Source organism: Polyergus mexicanus, unplaced genomic scaffold, assembly GCF_030449975.1.
Source record: "Polyergus mexicanus isolate NDT 795.1 unplaced genomic scaffold, iyPolMexi1.0 SCAF_6, whole genome shotgun sequence".
Classification (NCBI taxonomy): Eukaryota; Metazoa; Arthropoda; class Insecta; order Hymenoptera; family Formicidae; genus Polyergus; species Polyergus mexicanus.
Window position 1 is genome coordinate 5,797,586 of NW_027223326.1, and position 22,555 is coordinate 5,820,140.

Genomic DNA, 22,555 nt, shown 5'->3' on the forward strand with positions numbered 1-22,555 from the left:
AAGGAGTAGACTTACAAATCCGGCTTTAAGTAGACGTGTAAACGCTACGAGAGTTATAAAAATCGTATTGCCAACCTGAAAATAATTGAGTGTCAACAAGTGACATGATGAATATATATGTACTGTCTACATACAAAAACTAAACCAAAAAGATACAGTGATAGTAAAGGTAATTGCCATTACTTACATAATTAGTTCTTTAGCAATATCCTAAGCATGCATAGCTTGATTATATGTATTAATTATGCTCGCATTAAATTTGTTCTGCCGGTTAATAGCATAACCTCACAGCAGGTTGATCACAACCCAGACATCACAAGGATGTCCTTAGGACATCCAAAGGGCATCCAGGACATACATGTAGGATATCTTCAGGATATCCCATTGTAATCCTCAGATCTCCTCTGGATGTCCTGAGGAAGAGTAAATGATAGCCGTATATTAACCTCTGGAGAATCCAGGGAGATCCTGTGGAACATCCTAAGGATTTTTATAGGATATGTTAGGGATATTTTTCGTCTGTTTCAAGGAGCAAATTTTAAAATTTCAATATAAATTAAAATTATGTTTTGTTATTTACTGCCAATATTAAAAATCTAATATTACAAATAGTTCACCGTTCTTTAATATTTGAGGCTTTCGTGCTGTACATGAATATTTTAGGTTTGGCTCCCGGGTTTGAGTTGTGTAATATTTTCTAAACAATCCAATATCTGAATTCCCTATGTTGGGATTGCATCAGAAATTGAACTGATAGAAAATAATTATATTTGTAATTTCCTGTCAGTTGCTGTTTGCAAGCTTTATATAATTCTCATGACCAAATCTCAAATACGAGTTTGCGTGTCGCATAGCGGTAAACAAACGAAGTAGCGGTTGAATACTATTGTTTGTAAAGTTTTTGGAATGTTGCGAACAGTAACATTTCTCATGAAATATTAAATAAATAATAATTTTGGATATATGAAAATGTGCGCATCAAATTCAATTCTTAATATTAAACGAAATTAATGTTAACAATTAATTGCACATGTATATATCCTCTGGAAATCCAAAAGACATCCAATATAATAGACAAAGCAGATATATCCTACAGACATCCAGGGGTTATCCAGTGGACATTTATAGGACATTAATACTTATTATAATACTTAAGATTTCTAAATTATATTAAATAGCTGACACAACTAAAATAATTATGTATGCATATTAAATTTTTATAAATATATTTATAATATCTTAAAACATCCTACAAATGTTTTGAACCGTCCTGGACATATTCAGGATGATCCTGAGGATGTTTTGTGCTGTCTGGGTATCGACGTCATTTTCGATTCTCATGAGAACTTAGGATATCTAATTGGTCATTTTGTGACCAAAATTTACTGTCATTGTGACGTCAGTTTGCTACTTGGATGGAGTATTACATGACTGTAACAATCATATAACATTTTAGTAACATATTATATTCATGTTATATAACTGCAATTTTGTATGAGTGGGAAATTATAACTAACGTGAATGTTACATGTAACAAATACGTTATATTATTTGTTACCCAGTAAGCAAAATGCGCGCAATATGCCAGCAGATTGGCAACAGATTTCCTCAGATCTTGCTAGCAATTTGGCATCTGTTATGTCCGCATTAGGCTAATGATCTGCCAGCAGAGCCTGCTTACAGAATCTGAGAGCAGATTGGCAGCAGAAACCGAGCAGGATCTGCGCACGCGCAAACTGACGGCAGATTGGTAGCAGGAACCGAACAGAATCTGCAGCTTTTGGTCATTCATATAAAATAATGCATTTAAATGAATTTAAAGGATCTTAAACCCAAGTGACAAAATAATGCTGAATTTTGGTCACAAAATGATCAATATTAAATGTCCTAAACTAGGTCTCATAAAACCCGAAAATGACGTAAAAGTTGATATATTATATTCACAAGACTGTTTTGATATATTATATTCATCACAGTTGATATATTAATATTCATTTTCTGATATTTGTATTAATAACATATAAATATATAATATTAATAACATATATTAATGTAATATATATAGAAAAATTTAAATAATTTATAAAATTAAAGTTTATATATGGAATTAATTTCTATTTTATACCTAAGTAGATATAATAACTATTTTCATTTGTTCGGACAATGTCTGTCCGAATAAATGAAAATCAGACATTTACTTGTCCGATTTTCCAAAAATTAGTTTAATATCTGAATACCTCTGTATGGGAATCGTATCAGAAATTAAACTGATAAAAATAATTAAAATGTCATTAATTGTATTTTGCAGGCTTTATATGCGCTCATGACAAGAACTTGAATACGGGTATAGAAAGTAAATAATGCGCCGCATAACGGTAAACAAATAAACTATACTATTTCAATAAATTATATAAATGGCTAAAAGCTGCAAATTCTGCTCAGTTTCTGCTGCCGATTTGCCATCAGATTGCGCACGTGCAGATCTTGCTCGGTTTCTGCTGACAATCTGATGTCAAGTCAAGTTAGCAGATTCTGCTCGATTTCTGCTCACATTCTGTAAGCATATTCTGCTTTGTTTTTGGCACCAATCTGTCGATTTAATCTGAAATAACAACTTCTGTACCAAATTTGTATCCTTTTTGCTAACAATAATTGATAGCAGGCACTTGGCATGATCTGCTTTCGACAGACTTGTCTATCTGGGTACATTCCGTTTCATTATGGCAATGTTACAGTTATGTATCTGTGTTTACTGGGTTGTCACGAAGTGTAGAACTATCACTTTTTTTACCTCTATAACGTGCTTGAAATCTCTTAATATTTCTAAAAAAGTTTTTTTTTATTGTGCTATAATATTTCGACATTTCTACTTTGTATATTAAAACAAAAACAAACTTTGTATTTTAATAGTTTTATAACGAACTTTACTTAAACTCAGAAGAGGAATGCTAACATCCCAGATAGCAAAATGCTAGCAGCATGCGCGCAGATTGGCAGCAAATTTAATCAGAATTCCATGCCAAAACCATAGCCATCTGTGACCACATTAAGCTCAGGTTTTGTCGACAGAGCCTGCTGACAGGCAATGTGAGCAGATTGGCAGCAGAAACCACGCAGAGCCTGCGCACAATCTGACGGCAGATTGACAGCAGAAATCGAGCAATTTCTAGACATTTATATAAAATGGTACATTTAAATGGATTTAAACATTTAAAGAGTCTCGAGTCCAAGTAGCAAAATGACAGTAAATTTTGGTCACAAAATAACCAATTAGAGTTAATCCTAAAGTTAGGTCTCATAAGATTCAAAAATGACGTCAATAGTTGATATGACACATTCACGGGATGTCATTTTCTGACGTTTGTATTAATAACATAAATTTATAATATTAATAATATGTATTAATGTAATACATATATGAAAATTTGAATAATTAATTTATGAAATTAAATCAAAATTAAAATATTTTATTTATATGGAAGTTAATTTCTATTTTATATCTTAAATAGATATAATAACGAACGATTTTCACTTATTTGGATAATTTCTTTCCAAACAAGTGAAAATCGGATATTTATCTGTCTGATTTTCTAAAAATCAGTTCAATATCTGAATTCCCGGTACGGGAGTCGTACCAGAAATTAAATTGATAGAAACAATTACGATCCCAGACAGCACAAAACATCCTCAGGATTATTTTGAATATGTCCAGGACGGTTCAGGACATTTGTAGGATGTTTTAAGATATTATTATAAATATATTTATAAAAATTTAATATGCATACATAATTATTTTTAGTTGTGTCGGCTATTTAATATAATTTAAAAATCTTAAGTATTATAATAAGTATTAATGTCCTACAAAAGTCCACTGGATAACCCCTGGGTGTCTGTAGGATATATCTGCCCTGTCTATTATATTGGATGTCTTTTGGATTTCCAGAGGACATATACATGTGCAATTAATTGTTAACATTAATTTCGTTTAATATTAATAATTGAATTTGATGCGCACATTTTCATATATCCAAAATTATTATTTATTTAATATTTCATGAGAAATGTTACTGTTCGCAACATTCCAAAAACTTTACAAACAATAGTATTCAACCGCTAGTTCGTTTGTTTACCGCTATGCGACACGCGAACTCGTATTTGAGATTTGGTCATGAGAATTATATAAAGCTTGCAAACAGCAACTGACAGGAAATTACAAATATAATTATTTTCTATCAATTCAATTTCTGATGCAATCCCAACATAGGGAATTCAGATATTGGATTGTTTAGAAAATATTACACAACTCAAACCCGGGAGCCAAACCTAAAATATTCATGTACAGCACGAAAGCCTCAAATATTAAAGAACGGTGAACTATTTGTAATATTAGATTTTTAATATTGGCAGTAAATAACAAAACATAATTTTAATTTATATTTAAATTTTAAAATTTGCTCCTTGAAACCTACGAAAAATATCCCTATAACATATCCTATAAAAATCCTTAGGATGTTCCACAGGATCTCCCTGGATTCTCCAGAGGTTAATATACGGCTATCATTTATTCTTCCTCAGGATATCCAAAGGAGATCTGAGGATTACAATGGGATATCTTGAGGATATCCTACATGTATGTCCTGGATGCCCTTTGGACGTCCTAAGGACATCCTTGTACTGTCTGGGATGTTATTAGTCGCATTTTGCAGGCATTATATATACGCTCGTAACAAGAACTTGAATACGGATATAGAAAGTGAATAGTGCGCCGCATAGCTGTAAGCGAATAAACTATACTATTTCAATAAATTATATGAATGCTAAAAGCTGCAGATTCTGTTTGATTTCTACTGCCGATTTGCCATCAGATTGCGCACGCGCAGATCTTGCTCGATTTCTGCCGACAACCTGATGTCAAGTCATGTTAGCAGATCCTGCTCGACTTCTGCTACCAATCTGCCATCAGATTGCGCGCGCGCAGATCCTGCTCGATTTCTGCTATCAATTTGACATCAAATTGCGTTGTGCAGATCCTGCTCAGTTTCTGCTGGCTATCTGCTATAATAATTCTATGCAAATCCTGCTCGGTTTCTGCTACTGATCTGCTGTTAAATTATGTCAGCAGGTTTTGTAACATTTCTGCTGACATTCTGCTATCATTATCTGATATAACAGACTTTGTATACAATCTGGAATTTTCTGCTGACAAAAATTTATAGCAGACGTTTGGCAAAATCTGTTCGAACAGACTTGGCTATCTGGGATGCTATGATTATAGATATTATAGACAATGGTGTTATATTGTAATGTGGTTAAATCAGCTTCAAAAGAAAAAAATCATTCTTATTGGTTTGTTCTAACAGAAATATACGGAAATAGCCGAATGTCAATAAGACAATAAGTTATCTTAAGCACATCTTCGAGAAGGAGTCTCAAATTAAATGAGATTTTCTTAGGCGAGAACTTTTCGAAGATCGTCTTTTATTTTGCGATTATGAATTGTTACGATCTCAAAGATGGTCTGAATTGAATAAGGTAATCTTGACCAAGATGATCTTAAGTATTGCCTTGAGCTTGGACTATGAATACCGCCCACAGAGGTGTATTAGCATCTTAAAACATTACTTAAAGACGGTCTTGAAATAAGAACCAATTATGAGTATGGATCTTAGGCTATACGCAGGCGGCTACGTTTGTATTAGTAAATTCCGTAGTAAATGGTGGGGGTTCCCATTTCCCACAATCTGGCAGCTTTGCACAAGAACTTTATTATAATAAAGTGTTTTAATGTATATTGTTCTACATTATTAGATATTATGATTATTATTATTTATTTGTTATTAAAAATCAATTTTTAAAGAAACATTTATCTAATCCAACATTTTAAAAAATAGCATATAATCTTTAATGATAGACAAATACAATAATAAATATTTATGCTGAAATAAATAAAATCATAGTTGTCAAAATCATACTATATTGATATAATACATAAATTAAAACCAAAATATAGAGATAAATAGATTTAAAATGCAAAAAATAAAGAAAAACTTCTTATTTAATATTTTATTAGTATTTAATCTCAGAACACATCTTGGAAAGGGAAATGAGCTTTTTCCGGTTCGATAAGATCAGCGAGAAAGCAGGCGGTGCCGGCAATTCCTTCGTAAAGCGAATATGGTGAGTCAGGTATACGTGCATCAGATTGAAACTGTGATAAGTTCATAAAGTCTGCAAATTTGGCGGCTCGATAGAGGTGAAGTTCATTGCCAGTGAGTCTGTATAGGAGAAGAAAGACATAACCGTTGCCGGCTACACCATGACAAATCCCAGGCCCTTTACGCAGGAGGCCTTTACGCCAGACAAGGTCACCAGTAAGTATGCATGAGTTTAAATAACGCTGATCCTTCCAGCGCAGATATGCCGCTGCCATCATATAAATAACGCCAGGAGCACCGTGACACCAATGCACTAATTCATCGTCACTATCTTTATGAGTTCGCCTAGAACGATTTATTTCATCCATAGCGCACGGAAAATTGCCAGAAGTCATTTGTAAGCTGAATAGATAATCCACACAAGTTCGTGTAATGCTCTCAATATCGGCATTGTTATCCAAGAATGATGGCACCTGGATATAAAAGAGAATATAAATAAGTAATATATATTACACACACACACACACACACACACACACACACACACACACACACACACACACACACACACACACACACACACACACACACACACACACACACCACACATACACACACACACACACACACACGCACGCACGCACGCACGCACGCACGCACGCACGCGCGCACGCAGAGGATGGGGCATTTATATTGAGACACCTAAATATCTAAAAAAATAAAGTAAGATAGAAAAAAATGTTTTAGACAAAAGTTGGTCGGTTCTAAGGGGATCATAAGATGGTGCCATTAGTTTGACTTTGGGTGGAGACACTTCGGAGATTTTAATGTCAATCTTGTTTTTTTAAATGGAAACACCCCAATTTTTTTTACATAAATTGATTCTTTGCAATATTCTGCATAAAAAGTTATAGGGATATGATGGCCAAAAGTTTAATAGTTTACGAGATATTTTATACTTTATTTTATTATTTTATTTCGACATAAGTTTACATAAACTATGAAATATTTCATAAAATTATTCATTTTGCAATAATGTTACTTTAATATTTTAAGCTCAAGAAATGAGAGACATCAATTGGTGTAAAGAAAATAAAACAAGATTGACATTGAAATCTCCGAAGCGCCTTCACCCAAGATAAAACTAATGGCACCATCTTATGACCCTCTTAGAACCGAACAACTTTTGTGTGAAACATTTCTTTCTAACATCTTGCTTTATTTTTTAAATATTTAGGTGTCTCGATATAAATGCCACACCTGTATATATACAGGATGTCCTATTTTAAATAATCGAACCGAATATCTTGAAACCAATCTGATAGACAAAAATGTTTCAGACAAAAGTTGCATGGTTTTGAGAGGGCCATATGGATTTGACCTTGAATGACATTTTCAAGGTAAGGTCAATGCAACTGATGTTTTCTTAAATAGAATTCCCCATTTTTTACTTTAGTACTTAAGGTTCCTGAGTAGTCACCGTGAAACTCCGAGTTGACGGTGGTGACATAGGAATAAAGATGCTGCGGTAGGAATAATTTTATATAAATATCTTGAAATTAAAATAACTCGTTATTGGTTCGTTTTCACTCGTTATTAAACTTTTTTTGTTTAAAAAAAAACCTGCGCTGGATTTGGCTAAAAATGGCGTATCACATCAAGTTTTTGAGAAAATCTCAGTTAAAGTTGCTGAAATAGGCGTTTTTGATACCTTTGCGTGAGTTATATTTTTCGAAGGGGGGGGGGGGGTGCTCCAGAAAGCAATGACAGCTCAAAATGAAGCTCAAGACTTATACTTCATAATAAAAATGCTAGAATTCCCAGGCAGGAAAGATTTTCTTAAAAAAAAAGTGTTCAAAATATAAAAAACATCATTTATCGCAATGTCCCCTAGTCATACGTCTTCAATTGTCCGTTACTAAAATACTAATGTCAAAAACTATTCTAATTTTGCTCTTAACTGAAAGCGCCCACAAAAACGTATACATAATTAGAATGGTTTTTTAAAAAATTTTAGTAATTTTAGTAACAGACAATTGGAGACATACGATTGGCGGACATTGCGATAATGTTACTTATGTTTCGACCATTTTTTTGAAAGAAAACCTATCCTGTTTGGTACTTCTGACATCAAAAGATATAACTCACTCAAAAACGCCTATTCCCAGCAAACACCGAATATATCTACCATATAACATAGATGTAACATGTGCTCTTATTACGTACATATTATATAACAATTATATCTTGGTTTGCTGGGTTGTAGCAACCTTGACTGAGATTTTCTCAAAAACTGGACGAAATACGCCATTTTTACGACCAGGGGGTGGATTGTGTATCTTAAAATGATGTGAAAATTATAAAAGTGAAGATATTCACTAGAATATCTACGATTTTATTTGTCGAAATCTAGTAAATCTGTTTACTTTTGTAATTTTCATTTCGTTTCAAGCTACACAATCGACTCCTAGATTCATAATCAGCGCTAAAAAAATCTACCAGAAATAACTTAATAGAACTTAAGGCAAAAAAAGGTCTCATTTTGTTGACCAATGTAATTATACCAGAAAGTGGATATTTATTATAACCACCTGTATAAGGACTTGTAAAATTGCACAGAGTCCATGCGCAGCGCCTAGATATTCCGTACCGTAATATGCGTACATTAATGGACATGGACTGTTATGCACTCGTGCGTACATCTTGCCCGAGACAACGATCGTCCGCGCGATTTCATGCATTGTATCGAGTGGAACGACGACTTTTTTTATCGTGCGATTCAACCACAATGCACTATACAAGAAGCCAGCGCGACCGACAAAGAATTCGTCCGATCCGCATTTCAGAAAGTTCACTTCCCTACAGCGTACTCCCGTCTCTGTGTAGCGCTTTATAAATTCACTAGCAGTCTTTTCATCACCTCGGACAGTTGCGAGGACTGCGCCCACTGCTAGGATGCCCCAATCTCCTGTAATAATCAAATCATTTACTTTAAATAGATCATTATATATTTTCAAATTTTATTCTATCTTAATTGTCAAAAAATACAAACATAATAATAGAAAGAAATAATATATTATCATTTCATTTCATTATATTATTCCTATATTTATCAATATTGGTTACTATACAATTTAATAGGGCAGAAACTAGAAATGCAAAATAAAATATGTATTAATTTAATAAGTATTTTATCAATTTATTAAGTATTTTATCTTTATTAAATATAGATCACTAGAGATGTAAATAAAAAAAAAATTAAATTTCCGTTATAAAATATATTTTATGAAAAAAATCACGTCTTGTTTTTACAAAATTTTATTGTTCTTACATATGTATTTTTAACATTTTTACTATCATTAAAGAGTATTAAAATCTTTTACAAACGTCTTCCTCCATCCATTCGCAATTCACAAATGTAAACATTTTATGAACTAGAAACTAATCCTTTTATTTTTTATTTTACTTTTTTAAAAACAATTTTAATGGCTTAATGAGATTTTTAGTTAGAATGATACTAAAACACAACATAATTTGGATAATTTCGGTTAGATGCATAATAAAAATTTATGTTATGTATTTAACTGAAACTTATTTGAATCATATCATGTTTTTTTTTAGTTTAATTTGCCGCAAGTTTTATTAACTCATTAAAATTACTTTTAAAATAATTAATTAAAAACATATGAAAACTTTAGTTTTTTTATTAATAAAAAATGTGAAGAAAAATAATATTTTATTAAACAAAAATAAATAAAAAAGAAAAACAGATGTTTTTTATTTGTTTTTTCAATGAATAAAAAAGACGTTTATTTTCTATTAAAAAGATTTTTCACACCTCTACAGATCATATACAGGCACATTATTTTTTTTTAAATATTTTAAATATTAAATTTTGAACACATAATAAAGTTGACATTCTATGTGTGTAGCTGATCTATTCTTGTTTTATTACATGAGAAAGAGAGAATATGCTATATTAAATAAATTATTAATAATTTTATCTTGCACTTAATAATTACATTATCGTTTTTGTGATATTTAACAAATTCAAAAATAACAGTCCAATCTATAATTTAAATTTCCTTCTCTTTCCATCATATTTCACTCACATGTTCCTAACAAAGTATACATACAAACCCAAAAGGAAGCCAGTGCCAGAACGGTTCCCGCGACGTTGCACCATTGCCAGAGATGAACATAAGTAACGCTCGGCCAGCGACAGATATTTTTCAGTCTCAGCTTCCAATAAAGTGTATTTAGCAAGACGTAGAAACGCATAAGAGATACCTGATGCACCAACATACAGACTACCATCTGGTTCCGCACGTTCGGGCGGTTCCTTATCAACAATACGCTGCAGAATCTTGCGTAGATTAATCTTAGCGGCACATAGACTGTCATCAATATCGCGTCGCATTGATGTCGCACAACTAATGATCTCCTTCTCACGTGCATGGTACTCATTCACAAAGTACCTAGGTCGTTGCGACATTGTGTCAGAAAAATTCTCAAGGTTTACTCAAGGAAATATCAATTAGATTAATAAACGCAGCATACTGCGTTTAGCCCAGTTTAGTTAGAAAGAAGCCAAAGAGCGCCTCAGTGTTTTAGTTTCCACCGAAGTCGTCAATCCGATTCTGTTTCGGTGCGCATCGAATTTAACGTACTGTTTCTACTGAAAGTAGAATAGAAGCTAGAAAGATTGATATTTCAGTAGAGCCAACTTAACTTTTGCTTGTGAATATAAATACACATAATCCTTGACAATTTTTTTGTTAATTTTCTATTTTGATAATTAATACAAACAAATGGTAACTGTTACGAACATCGATATATAGATTATATATTGATGATTACGAAATAATGAAAAGTAAAAGTTGGCACCATCTACTTTCAACCGTTTTCACCGACTAAATTTCATGTCAATTCGGTGCTACTCCGATAAAGCTTGTTGATCGAAGTGGGAGTGAAATGAATGCAGTCAATCGTGTTTCCATCGACTTAAATTTGATTCTATGCCGTACTAGATGCGAATTAGGGCTCGTTCCCACTGAGCGCGTCTCGCGTCGCGTCACGACGCGACGCGACGGCAGTTCAAGACATGGCGTTTTTTGTTATTCACACTGAACGCGTCGCGGCAAATCAACACATGCGCAGAATGTACTAGTTCGCTAGGTTATTGGTTGCAATAAATGTGAACATAACCTTTAAATTAAAATATAGTACAAATCTGATTATCTGTTTTCTGTAAAACAGTATATATGACCTAAAACAGTGTATTAAATATCGGAGACATACGATTGAAACAGAGTGAGTATAGTATGTATGTATGAAATTATGTTATTATCAAAATTTTTAAAGTTACTTTTTCTCCATTACTAATTATATCACAGCAAGTCAATCTGTTGTTTATTTTTATTTTTATGTCATTTGTTGGGTTTGTATTTGTAGAATTATGGAAGCCCACAGTGAATGAGAATCCGAAAAACAATTATTTTCTATGCCAAGCACTATGCTGTTGCATATCATTATCATATCACTTACAAATGTCAGTTCTGTGTCGGTGGACATGGTGACCAACAATGGCAAACGCGAGAATGTCGAGCAACCAAACGAACCAAATCGACGCGTCGCGCAAGAAGGTCGCGTCGGAGATGATGCAATAAAACAGACGTTCTGATTGGCTATCTTGTAACGCGACGCATGACGCGACGCGAGACGCGCTCAGTGGGAACGAGCCCTTAATACTTCGGTGGAAACTAGACCAGTGATACATACTTTTTGGAGTCAATTTTTCGGTCAGTATATAAGGGAGTTGGCGGTCTAGTATTATATAGAAGTCTGTGGTGGAAATGCTTGAAAGTAGATGGTGCCAACCTTTAAGGCCGGTATTCATAGTCAGTTCTTACATTTAAAACCGTCTTAACCGTATAACATGTCAAATAATAAGATGTCCTAAACTCTAAACTAATCACAGAGCCGTGTTAGCATCTTAAGACATTACTTAAGACGGTCTTAAAATAAGAACTGACTATGAATACCGGCCTAAGTCTATCCATAGACATAGTGTATCTAGACCGAGTGTTGAGGAGTGGGAGCCAAGGTGCACATAGAAAAGGACATACTATGTTTCGTGCCCCTTGCGTTCTCTCTTGCTTGCGCGTAGCATGACGAAAGAGAGCAGTATGCTCTGTGCGAGCGAGAGAGAACGCAAGAGGCACGAAATAGAATATGTCCTTTTCTATGTTCTCCTCGGCTCCCACTCCGTAAATAAAGGCAAACGCTCGATCCAGATATACTATGTCTAGGGTCTATCGCACAATGCAAAGGAACGGGCATAGACATAGTATATCTAGACCGAGCGTTTGCCTTTATTTAAGGAGTGGGAACCGAGAAGAACATAGAAAAGGACATATTCTATTTCGTGCCTCTTGCGTTCTCTCTCGCTCGCACAGAGCATACTGCTCTCTTTCGTCATGCTACGCGCAAGCAAGAGAGAACGCAAGGAGCACGAAACATAGTATGTCCTTTTCTATGTGCACCTTGGCTCCCACTCTTCAACACTCGGTCTAGATATGTAGCTCCATAAAGTTAGCCGATCAACATTCACTTTTATAATTTTTTTTTTACGAATCATTTGTAGGTGATTGTTGGCCTAATTACAATGTTTGTTGGTTAATATTTTTTTTTGAAAATATGAAAAAATTTTATGTGAAGTTAGCCGGAAAAATATTATTTTTGTTTCAAACTTAGTTCAATCGATGCGCAATCATTTGTTGGTCACGGAAAAACTAATTAAAACGTTTGTTGATTCACATTTGTCTTGAAAAACAAAATCTAATGCACTCTGATGGAGGGGTAAAGGGAGGGGTAGAGTCGTTTGGAGTATTTTTCGTATAACGATGCCGTAACATATACGTGAAATTTTAAGTGCGAGAGAATACAGTACAATTATTGTTTACGGACAGCATGAAAAACACAGGTATGCAACAAAAATCTGTATATAAATAATAAAGATATTCTAATAGTTTTCTACATTGCACATACGAGAGATTTCCTAACCTTTCGTATGTCACTGTCTTAATCTCTTAATATCTTATTATCATGTTATCAAACATATCTGTAAATCTTCGAGGTTTTGCTCATTCTATAAAGTGACATTGGATAAGTATTTTTTGCTAATATGAAAGAGCTTGTGTACTTTAGCAATGTGGAACAAGTTCTTAGATATATCTAATAAAACACATTACTATTAAAGGTGAGTAATTTTTGTTATATCTTCATAATACAAAAATATGTATATGCATCATAAGCATATGTGTCTAATAATTGTCAAGAAATTAATCAATCTCTTTTTTTATTTATAGTGGGATCTACGTTACAAATAATGTATTTATGTATGCAACATATACCAGTGCTGGGGTAACTATTATGTAACTACAATATGAAATAATGTTTTTAAGTATTGTGGATATATTCAACTTAAAGGAAAACTGTCAAAATTATAATGATGACAATTATACTGGTAAGATTGCTGTACAAACGATATTATGCTGCCTATTAACATCATATCATGTTTATTTTTATTTCAAGCAGACGAAATAGGTAGATACTAATTCGCAAATCAGTGGATCACATCGATTGTCAGCAATCCATTTACAAAGCACGAGAAATTTTTAAGCGAGAGTTAAATATTATAGTCTCCGCTAATAAAATCTTGGGATCTGTAATGGAATGATCAACGCTTATTCATTAACTTACAATGTTAGAAGATTAAGTAAACATGTGCATTATATTTAGTTAGTTAATACATCAAGGAAGACAGTTTTAGCATGTTTTCAGACAATTATACTTGTAAGATTGTTGTACAAACGAGAACTTAATGTTATATTATTAATATTAATATTATATCATGTTTTATTTTTATTTTAAGTAGGCGAAAGTAATAGATGGGTACTAATTTGCAAACCATAGATCCAGCTTGCATCGAGGGAAAGGAAGAAATCCATTTACAAAGCACCAGAATCTTTCAAGCGAGAGTTAAATATTATAGCCTCTGCTAATGGAATCTTGTGATCTGTAATGGAATGATCAACGCACATTTATTGACTTACAGTGTTAGAATATTAAGTAAACATGTACATTGCTATTCAGTAAGTTAATACATCAGAGAAGATAGTGCTTTAGTGTTATACTTAAATGCAGTATATTATCTGTTTCATAATAAAAAAATCATATATTTTGTTCTTAACCGATTTATTACCATTATAATTACATTAAATATACGAACACACTATTTTTCAGAGAAATAATCCTGTTTCAATATGATAATTATATATTTATAATAATAATACTTGAAAGTTTTTATATTTATGTACTGTATCACTTAATATATACTTATACATATATTCAAATATGATATTAGAATAGATATATTTATATATTTGTATATCAGTATATTTTGTATGCTGTCCATAAACAATTAAAAATTGTGCCATGAAAAACACAGTTATATTAATATACAAATATATAAATATATCTATTTTAACACCATATTTGTAAATATATGTATTTGCATTATGTAAAACAGGATATAAATATAGATGATCTTCAAGTATAATTACAAATATAATTATCATATTGATACAAGATAATTTTTCTAAAAAATAATTACAAAGATAATAATAAATCAAAAATTAAAAATAAAATATAAGATTTTTCTTTTGTAATACAGATAATATACAATATACTGCATTTGCTGAGTATGGCATGCTAAACCACTGTCTTCACTGATGTATTCACTACTTGAATAGCAATACAACTGTTTACTCAATTTCTTAACATCGATAGTACGAAATCATTTTTGCTTCAATAGACACTGCAAGTTAATGAATGAGCGTTGATCAGTCCATTACAGATCACGAGATTCTATTAGCAGAGGCTATGAAATATTTAACTCTCGCTTAAAAGATTCTGGTACTTTGTAAATGGATTCCTTTCTTTCCCTCGATGCAAGCTGGATCTGTGGTTTGCAAATTAGTACCCATCTATTACTTTTGCCTACTTAACATAAAAATAAAACATGATATAATATTAATATTAATAGCATAACATTAAGTTCTCGTTTGTACAACAATCTTACAAGTATAATTGTCTGAAAACATGCTAAACATCTAACCGCGCCGTTAGGCGCGCGTAATCGTCAAGAGCCAGTGACGCGCTCGGGTACCGATCGACTGATACCGAAAACACCCGAGTCGCGCGTGCCGGTTCTATGACAAAAAAACCGTTAGAACAATAGGCGAATTACGTAGACGCGAGCGCCAAAAACTGGTATAAATAGAGCGCGTTTTCGTTTATTGGAAACAAATCTTCCGATCCGCCAGAATCAATAAGACGCCTGGAAAAAATATCCAAGATCCTTAGAAAATTCCTACGAGAGAGAAAACGGGGTTGGGAGTACCCAGCTTCCACCGAGAGTTTGCGGCATCTCAAAGGAGTAATCCTTCCGAACCACAATTAGAGGCAAAACGAGATCGAACGTACTCGATACCGCCGGGAGTTCTCGGCACCTCGCAGATTTTCGACCACTTACGTGTACCGGCAGTATTCACGTGAAGGGGAGTTCTCCTCCACGGACGGGTGTACTCGTCAGCCGCGACACTCTTAAGTCCGAATAAATAACGTCGTGATCCAGCTAACCGACACAATTAATATCCGCACGAATTAAGATACTCACAGTCGACTGCCATCGGTAAACCGTACTCGCCATAGATACGGAGCGATAAGTCCCGCGTCGAGGGACGACCCACATCCCTACCGCGACACCGATCAACGTGCGAAAATCGATATCATCGCACATACGCGTCGAAGGACCGCCTACCGAAGCTACCGAAATTACTGCCCACACGGTCTACGACCCGACAATTAGCGGCTTCTGCCAAATCTGCGCCGCGTGATTTATAATTGATAGTTCGGATCTTGAAGAACGCGGGAAGGTGACCGTGCTGCATTGTATGCAGCTCCGTCCGCACCCGAATTAATCACACACCAGTATACATTCACAGGCTTACATATTGTACTTGTATTATACATCTACATGCACATACGCTTACATTCGACGCTTACATCCGTATATTCTAAATTTACGCGATGTCACACATATCTTATAATACAATAAATCTTTTTCGCAAATACATAACTTCGTGTTCGTATCTCGATACCTCTTTCACGAGCCCAAGATTCCGACCGAGCTGTTTTGTTTCCGCCTTGCGAAAGAGGAACGTTACAACCCAGACAGCACAAAACATCCTCAGGATCATCCTGAATATGTCCAGGACGGTTCAGGACATTTGTAGGATGTTTTAAGATATTATTACAAATATATTTATAAAAATTTAATATGCATACATAATTATTTTTAATTGTGTCAGCTATTTAATATAATTTAGAAATCTTAAGTATTATAATAAGTATTAATGTCCTATAAATGTCCACTGGACATATAAATAACCCCTGGATGTCTGTAGGATATATCTGCCCTGTCTATTATATTGGATGTCTTTTGGATTTCCAGAGGACATATACATGTGCAATTAATTGTTAACATTAATTTCGTTTAATATTAATAATTGAATTTGATGCGCACATTTTCATATATCCAAAATTATTATTTATTTAATATTTTATGAGAAATGTTACTGTTCGCAACATTCCAAAAACTTTACAAACAATAGTATTCAACCGCTAGTTCGTTTGTTTACCGCTATGCGACACGCGAACTCGTATTTGAGATTTGGTCATGAGAATTATATAAAGCTTGCAAAGAGCAACTGACAGGAAATTACAAATGTAATTATTTTCTATCAGTTCAATTTCTGATGCAATTCCAACATAGGGAATTCAGATATTGGATTGTTTAGAAAATATTACACAATTCAAACCCGGGAGCCAAACCTAAAATATTCATGTACAGCACGAAAGCCTCAAATATTAAAGAACGATGAACTATTTTTAATATCAGATTTTTAATATTGGCAGTAAATAACAAAACATAATTTTAATTTATATTTAAATTTTAAAGTTTGCTCCTTGAAACATACGAAAAATATCCCTATAACATATCCTATAAAAATCCTTAGGATGTTCCACAGGATCTCCCTGGATTCTCCAGAGGTTAATATACGGCTATCATTTACTCTTCCTCAGGACATCCAGAGGAGATCTGAGGATTACAATGGGATATCCTGAGGATATCCTACATGTATGTCCTGGATGCCCTTTGGACGTCCTGAGGACATCCTTGTGCTGTCTGGGACGACACACACATACTAAGTTTTTATATAGTTTTTATATAGTTTTTATATAAATAGATAAATTTAAAAAAAATTATTCCAAAAATATAATTTATACGCAATATTTTAGTTAACAATATGTTGTCTGATATAGAAGAAATACATCTCACGTTCCTTATTTTTCTCTTTTTCTCTTCTTTACTCTGATATTGTTGTTTAACTAAAATATTTCGTATAAATTATATTTTTGTAAACAAGATATATAATTAAAACAATGACAGTCATTGAAAATCACAATGTAAATTCCTCGGGCATTATATTTTCGTATAAATTTTTTTTTTATTTATCTATTTATATAAAAACTTAGTATGTGTATGTAGTAAAATAATTGAGAAACTTGTAATGGTCCGCTTTCATGAGCGCGGAGTAGCTCGGCCGAGATCAGGGTTCATGAAAGAGTTGACTAGACATGAACGCGCTGTATGTAATTGTTAAAAAGATTTATTTAAATGCAATCAGTGTACAGATGTTGTGTAGTATATATGTGTAGGCATGTATATATAAATATATGCGTATGTGTGTGTAAATGAATCGCTCGATGGTATTGCATTAGTGCATATCAATATTGCAGGGTATCTGGTAAAGACCGTTCATGAGCGAATAGAGCATAGTTAACTGAACAAAAAAGTCCTTTATTTAAGTCCACAATTCTTTTCTTTCATGTAATATTAAACGTCTACGTTCTGGAACTCTCTGCACTTAGCATAAACAATAAACTAAAAGAATATCTAGCAGGCGAGACTAATATTTCAAAATCTAAACCATGCGTGATAAATATTCGAACAAAGGTCCCCTAGAAGACTAAGAATTTTAAACAGCAACTAAAAGATACTCGAACCATGAGAAAGCTCGAAATCTAAACAGTGCGCATGCAAGAGATAAATAAATAAATCAAATAATATTTTTTTTTTGAAGTCCTCTAGTAAAAACGCGTTATAGGAAGAGTCTCGAACAAATGCCCTTCTAAGAACTAGAGCAGTGCTCGGATTTAGTTGCACATTTCGGCCCGATTCCGTGGTTCACGCCTATTGCCCCCCACTCACCGCTCGTACGTTAGCGACGAGTCGCCAGATATGCGTAACTAAGGACCGCGACGCTTTGTCTCAGGAGTGTCCGTATATAAGAATGCCCAAACATAATAATAAGACAATACTTCTCTATAATTAAAAGTTTTTCTTCAATATTTTATATCAATGAAATATAAAATATTGAAGAAAACTTTTAGAATTTTGATAATTTTCGCGGTGCATTTAAAAAAATATTGTCTTATTTATTATATTTGGGCATTCTTACATATGAACGCTCCTGAGACAAATCGTTGCGCTCCTTAGTTACGCGTATCTGGCGTCTCGTCGGTAACACACGAGCAGTGAGTGGGGGGCAATAGGCGTGAGCCACGGAATCGGGCCGAAATGTGCAACTAAATCTGAGCACTGAACTAGAGTGATATTTTATAAATGTAACTATGAACCGCGACTGACAATGAGACTCGCGACATTCGACACCACATATTCGCCTGCCAGATCACCCTTGCGCGTTATCTGCTTGAGATAAAACTCAAGTGAATAATAAAACTGTCAACTTGGCCGATCATGGCGGACTCTCCAGTGGGCGAGACCTAATTTTTTAAAACAAAAAATCTACATCAATAGGCACAACCTGCTGAACTTTATTTTGGAAGAGAGACACCCTCAACTCATGAGAGAGGCACCATTTAAAAATTGATTGGTTAAAAAAGAATATTGCTTGCTGTTGGATAAAGTACCCGAGGAGTTTCTGGTTTCGGGGGGTGTCGGGAAGAACAGTTAGAATCCATGCGCACTCACTCTGGTCCGAGCCGCACTTCACAAATCTCCTCGCTTAAACGTATTTCGACGTTTGATTTCCGATTGATAAAGTCCTTGTTGTTACCGAGAACCTTGAGAAAACCGAGAGATTGATCACTAGATCCGATCCGAATCGCAAAACCAAATTCCGAGCTTTTGTTCACTTTTCTAAAGGCGACGTGCGTCACGAAAGACCGGTACTCACAGAATGATCGAGAATCTCGGGAAGGGTCGATATCGACGCAGGAGCGCGGATAAGGTTCCTAGAGCGTGCTTGTGATTGGGTGATAGCATGACGCGATGCCGGTTAGATTGATAGGACAGGCTTCGGGATTGGGTTAAGGTCGCGTACAAGAGAGAAAAAGAAGAGAGAGAGAACACTAAAGAGAAGGACCAGGATGAGTGAGATGATGTTGAGGAGATGCGCAAAAGTCGCGAGATTTTCTGAACATTTGCCTAATGGAGAAAGTACGCGAAGAGACGCCAAGATTCGATATACGCGAAATCCTGGCTCAGAAAAGTGAGTTCGTCTTCGGCTTTCGATATAAAAAACCTTTACACCAAGTCTGGCTACAACTCGTTCCGAATTATTAAGTCTTTAAGCCTATTCTCACAGTTCTATCCTCGATTGTAATAGTCTTAGAAAGTTAAGTTGTGAGTGAGAAGCAAAACTAATCAGTGTATTAAGACTCTGTCTAATTGTGTTGCGAAACCACCTGTAACTACAGCGACCTCCATCCAACCTGACAGCATGAGCCAAGATCTTCTCGCCCCGCAAACCATTTGTGACTTTGTTTAACAACGCTCTCAATAAATAGTAAGTCATTAAATTTTCTCATCTCTTCTATGTTTCTCTTCTTTCTTTTTCTTTTCCTGAAATGATTCTTGGATGATAAATTTAACCCCTTAGCGGAAACATTACTTCAAGTCTCTTCTCTCACATCCTCACTCGTCACCGAGGGTCACCTGCATTTCGCGGAGCGACCCGTGAGTAGTATTAATAGTTCTAACTCAGGTCCTCCGAGGGGAATGCGGGGCGAGGGGAAACCGCGCGGGCGAGGGGGCATGATGTCACGCGGGCGGAGGGGGATTTTGTGGCGCGGGGGACTGACGTCAGGCGGGCGGGGGGAGCTTATCGCGGGAGCATAATCGGCGGGGTGTATTACAAAGGCGAGCGCTGATTTCCGACTGCTCGAGAATTTATAAATAATATAAACAAGATAGAACCATCGCGGTGGTCTCTTCATTTTTTTTTCCAGGAAAAGTCGCTCGCGCACTATTATGCGTAAAATAATAAGGCGAGCGCCGATATCCGGCTGCTAAAATTCGCGTAGGGACATGTTTATCGGTGTACTTACAAAGGCGGGTGTTGATGTCTGAAATATAAGGCAAGCGCCGATTATTATATTATTTATTTTTATTATTATTATTTTTATTATTTTATTATTTTTATTTTTTATTATTTTTTATATTTTATATTTTATATTTTACACACACACACACACACAATTTGTATTATACACACGTTTTTTTAAAATAAATTAGTATATATATATATATATATATATATAATAAAATGATTATTGCTGCACCTTCTTCTTTCCTTTTCCCATATGCATGCCTCGCATTGTCTCTCTTTCTAAACTTCGCGCAAGATTTTGACCGTAGAATCTTTCTCGGCGCCAAACATATTACTTTGCAAACTCCGAACAAATTGATCGAAACTCTCATTTACAGCTTCTAGATTCTCGCACAGCTTCAAATATTCGTGATTAACACAATGTTCGAGTTCGAATAAGAAAAATATAGTTGACGGTTTTATGTACAAGCAAGAATCGCGCAACGTAAGTTTGACAATACTCGCATCACTTATTTTAACAATCTCAATTGTTAAATCGTTAATCCATATCGGCGCATGATTAGGCGTTTGTACAAGTTGTTCAATGTCCGCTCGCATTAGCGATTCCCATGTATCGATAGACAAAACGATTCGGTTGCCTCGGTTATGGCCCGGATGCAGTTCCACATAAGTATTCCACAAGTATTTATAAGCAGTGCGCGTCAAAGCAAATCTGCGTACCAAAATACGTGGTTTACCGCATCTGAAAAATACAAAAAATATGAAATAGCATGGAAAAAAACATATATGAAAAATATATAAAACATTTGTGATACTTACAAATCAAGTGGCTTCTTGTACGGCTTAATTTTATCTCGCGGTTTCTTACACGGCTTAATTTCGTCTCGTGGAACGTAGTAATTCACGCGTTTGCAACCGAGAAGTGGACCGTTGGTACTAGCAGTTGACACGATACTGATCGTATAAAAATTAATCGAATATACGTGACGCTTATTTTTCAAAAGTATGATGTAGTGGGAGATCAATGCTCTGAAAATGTAGGAGAAGGGGAAACGGTCAACGTATGATGCGATGGGAGATTATTGCTTTGAAAATTTAGGAGAAGGGGAAACGGTCAACGTATGATGCGATGGGAGATTATTGCTCTGAAAATTTAGGAGAAGGGGAAACGGTCAACGTTAAAAAGAATTCTTAGAAACGACTCGCGAGGAAAGGAGTGGGGAGAATAAGAAATAAAAAACATTAAATACGTTTACACATTTTATTTATAAAAATATTACAATTTTTTTTGGTGTTGCGACCACCAGTTAAATATTTTTAATACATTCTGTAATGCTCAATTCTTAACATGTTTTCCGCATCGTATAGTATTAGTAACATCTAGATTATTTAAAGATTTAATATCTTCGTAATCAGCATCAAAAGTCTCAATGATTAAATTTTCTCTCGCAAGATTCTCAAGCAAATCCACCAGCCATTCTCGTTTCTGGCATCCCTTGACGTATACGAGAGTCGACGTCTCGTCATCCTTTTCTGTTCCGAGCACGGCTGATGTAATCAAGCGTTTAGCCATGCTGTACGGCACGTTTCCGTCTTCCCATCGTAATCTATGGTGATTCGCGATCAGCCAGGAAGCGCACGATTTGTCTGATTTTGTGAGGAGATTCCATGATAGGGGGTATATAAAAATGTAATGCGCCAGAACGGTCCTCACCACCTCCTTTACGACAAATTTCATCCCGACGAAGAATCCTTGTAGGTCCACGAACGTTGGTACGGACATAACGTTTTTCTTTTTATATCAGCACGTCGAGAACAAGACTGCGATTGATCCTGATGTATTATAGATTTTATATC

General features: G+C 34.7%; 1 protein-coding gene and 2 long non-coding RNA genes across 7 annotated transcripts; 2 read left to right on the top strand and 1 right to left on the bottom strand.

Moving 5' to 3' along the window:
• The first annotated feature begins 106 nt into the window (after window positions 1-106).
• Window positions 107-9,355, top strand: LOC138934393 (uncharacterized). The gene is made up of 3 exons (XR_011447123.1): window positions 107-169; window positions 2,309-2,375; window positions 5,361-9,355. It is a non-coding gene; the product is annotated as an uncharacterized lncRNA (long non-coding RNA).
• LOC138934390 (lanC-like protein 3 homolog) lies at window positions 5,955-11,748 on the bottom strand. 2 transcript variants are annotated; one of them, XM_070298079.1, is made up of 4 exons: window positions 11,703-11,748; window positions 10,296-10,833; window positions 8,747-9,123; window positions 5,955-6,628 (listed from the first exon to the last, which is right to left on the bottom strand). In XM_070298079.1, exons 2-4 carry the CDS (start codon window positions 10,648-10,650, stop codon window positions 6,080-6,082), a joined length of 1,281 nt encoding a protein of 426 aa, XP_070154180.1. In that variant the 5' UTR covers window positions 10,651-10,833; window positions 11,703-11,748; the 3' UTR covers window positions 5,955-6,079. The 2 variants fall into 2 exon arrangements, with proteins under 2 accessions (XP_070154180.1, XP_070154178.1); XM_070298077.1 differs by lacking the exon at window positions 11,703-11,748 and adding an exon at window positions 10,985-11,162.
• Window positions 11,749-12,711: 963 nt separating this feature from the next.
• Window positions 12,712-14,334, top strand: LOC138934392 (uncharacterized). 4 transcript variants are annotated; one of them, XR_011447122.1, is made up of 5 exons: window positions 12,712-13,140; window positions 13,294-13,416; window positions 13,526-13,683; window positions 13,752-14,012; window positions 14,095-14,334. It is a non-coding gene; the product is annotated as an uncharacterized lncRNA (long non-coding RNA). The 4 variants fall into 4 exon arrangements; XR_011447119.1 differs by having other exon boundaries at window positions 13,755-14,012; XR_011447121.1 differs by having other exon boundaries at window positions 13,755-13,922; window positions 14,092-14,334.
• The last annotated feature ends 8,221 nt before the right edge of the window (window positions 14,335-22,555 follow it).

What these genes read in the sequence shown, in the direction of transcription:
- LOC138934390 (XM_070298079.1), bottom strand. Translation starts at nt 10,650, where the DNA reads ATGTCGCAACGACCTAGGTACTTTGTGAATGAGTACCATGCACGTGAG. An exon ending in TGGCACTGGCTTCCTTTTGG is followed by an intron (nt 9,124 to 10,295) that starts GTTTGTATGTAT and finishes TGATTATTACAG; the next exon opens with GAGATTGGGGCATCCTAGCA. An exon ending in TTTTACAAGTCCTTATACAG is followed by an intron (nt 6,629 to 8,746) that starts GTGGTTATAATA and finishes TTTTATATCCAG; the next exon opens with GTGCCATCATTCTTGGATAA.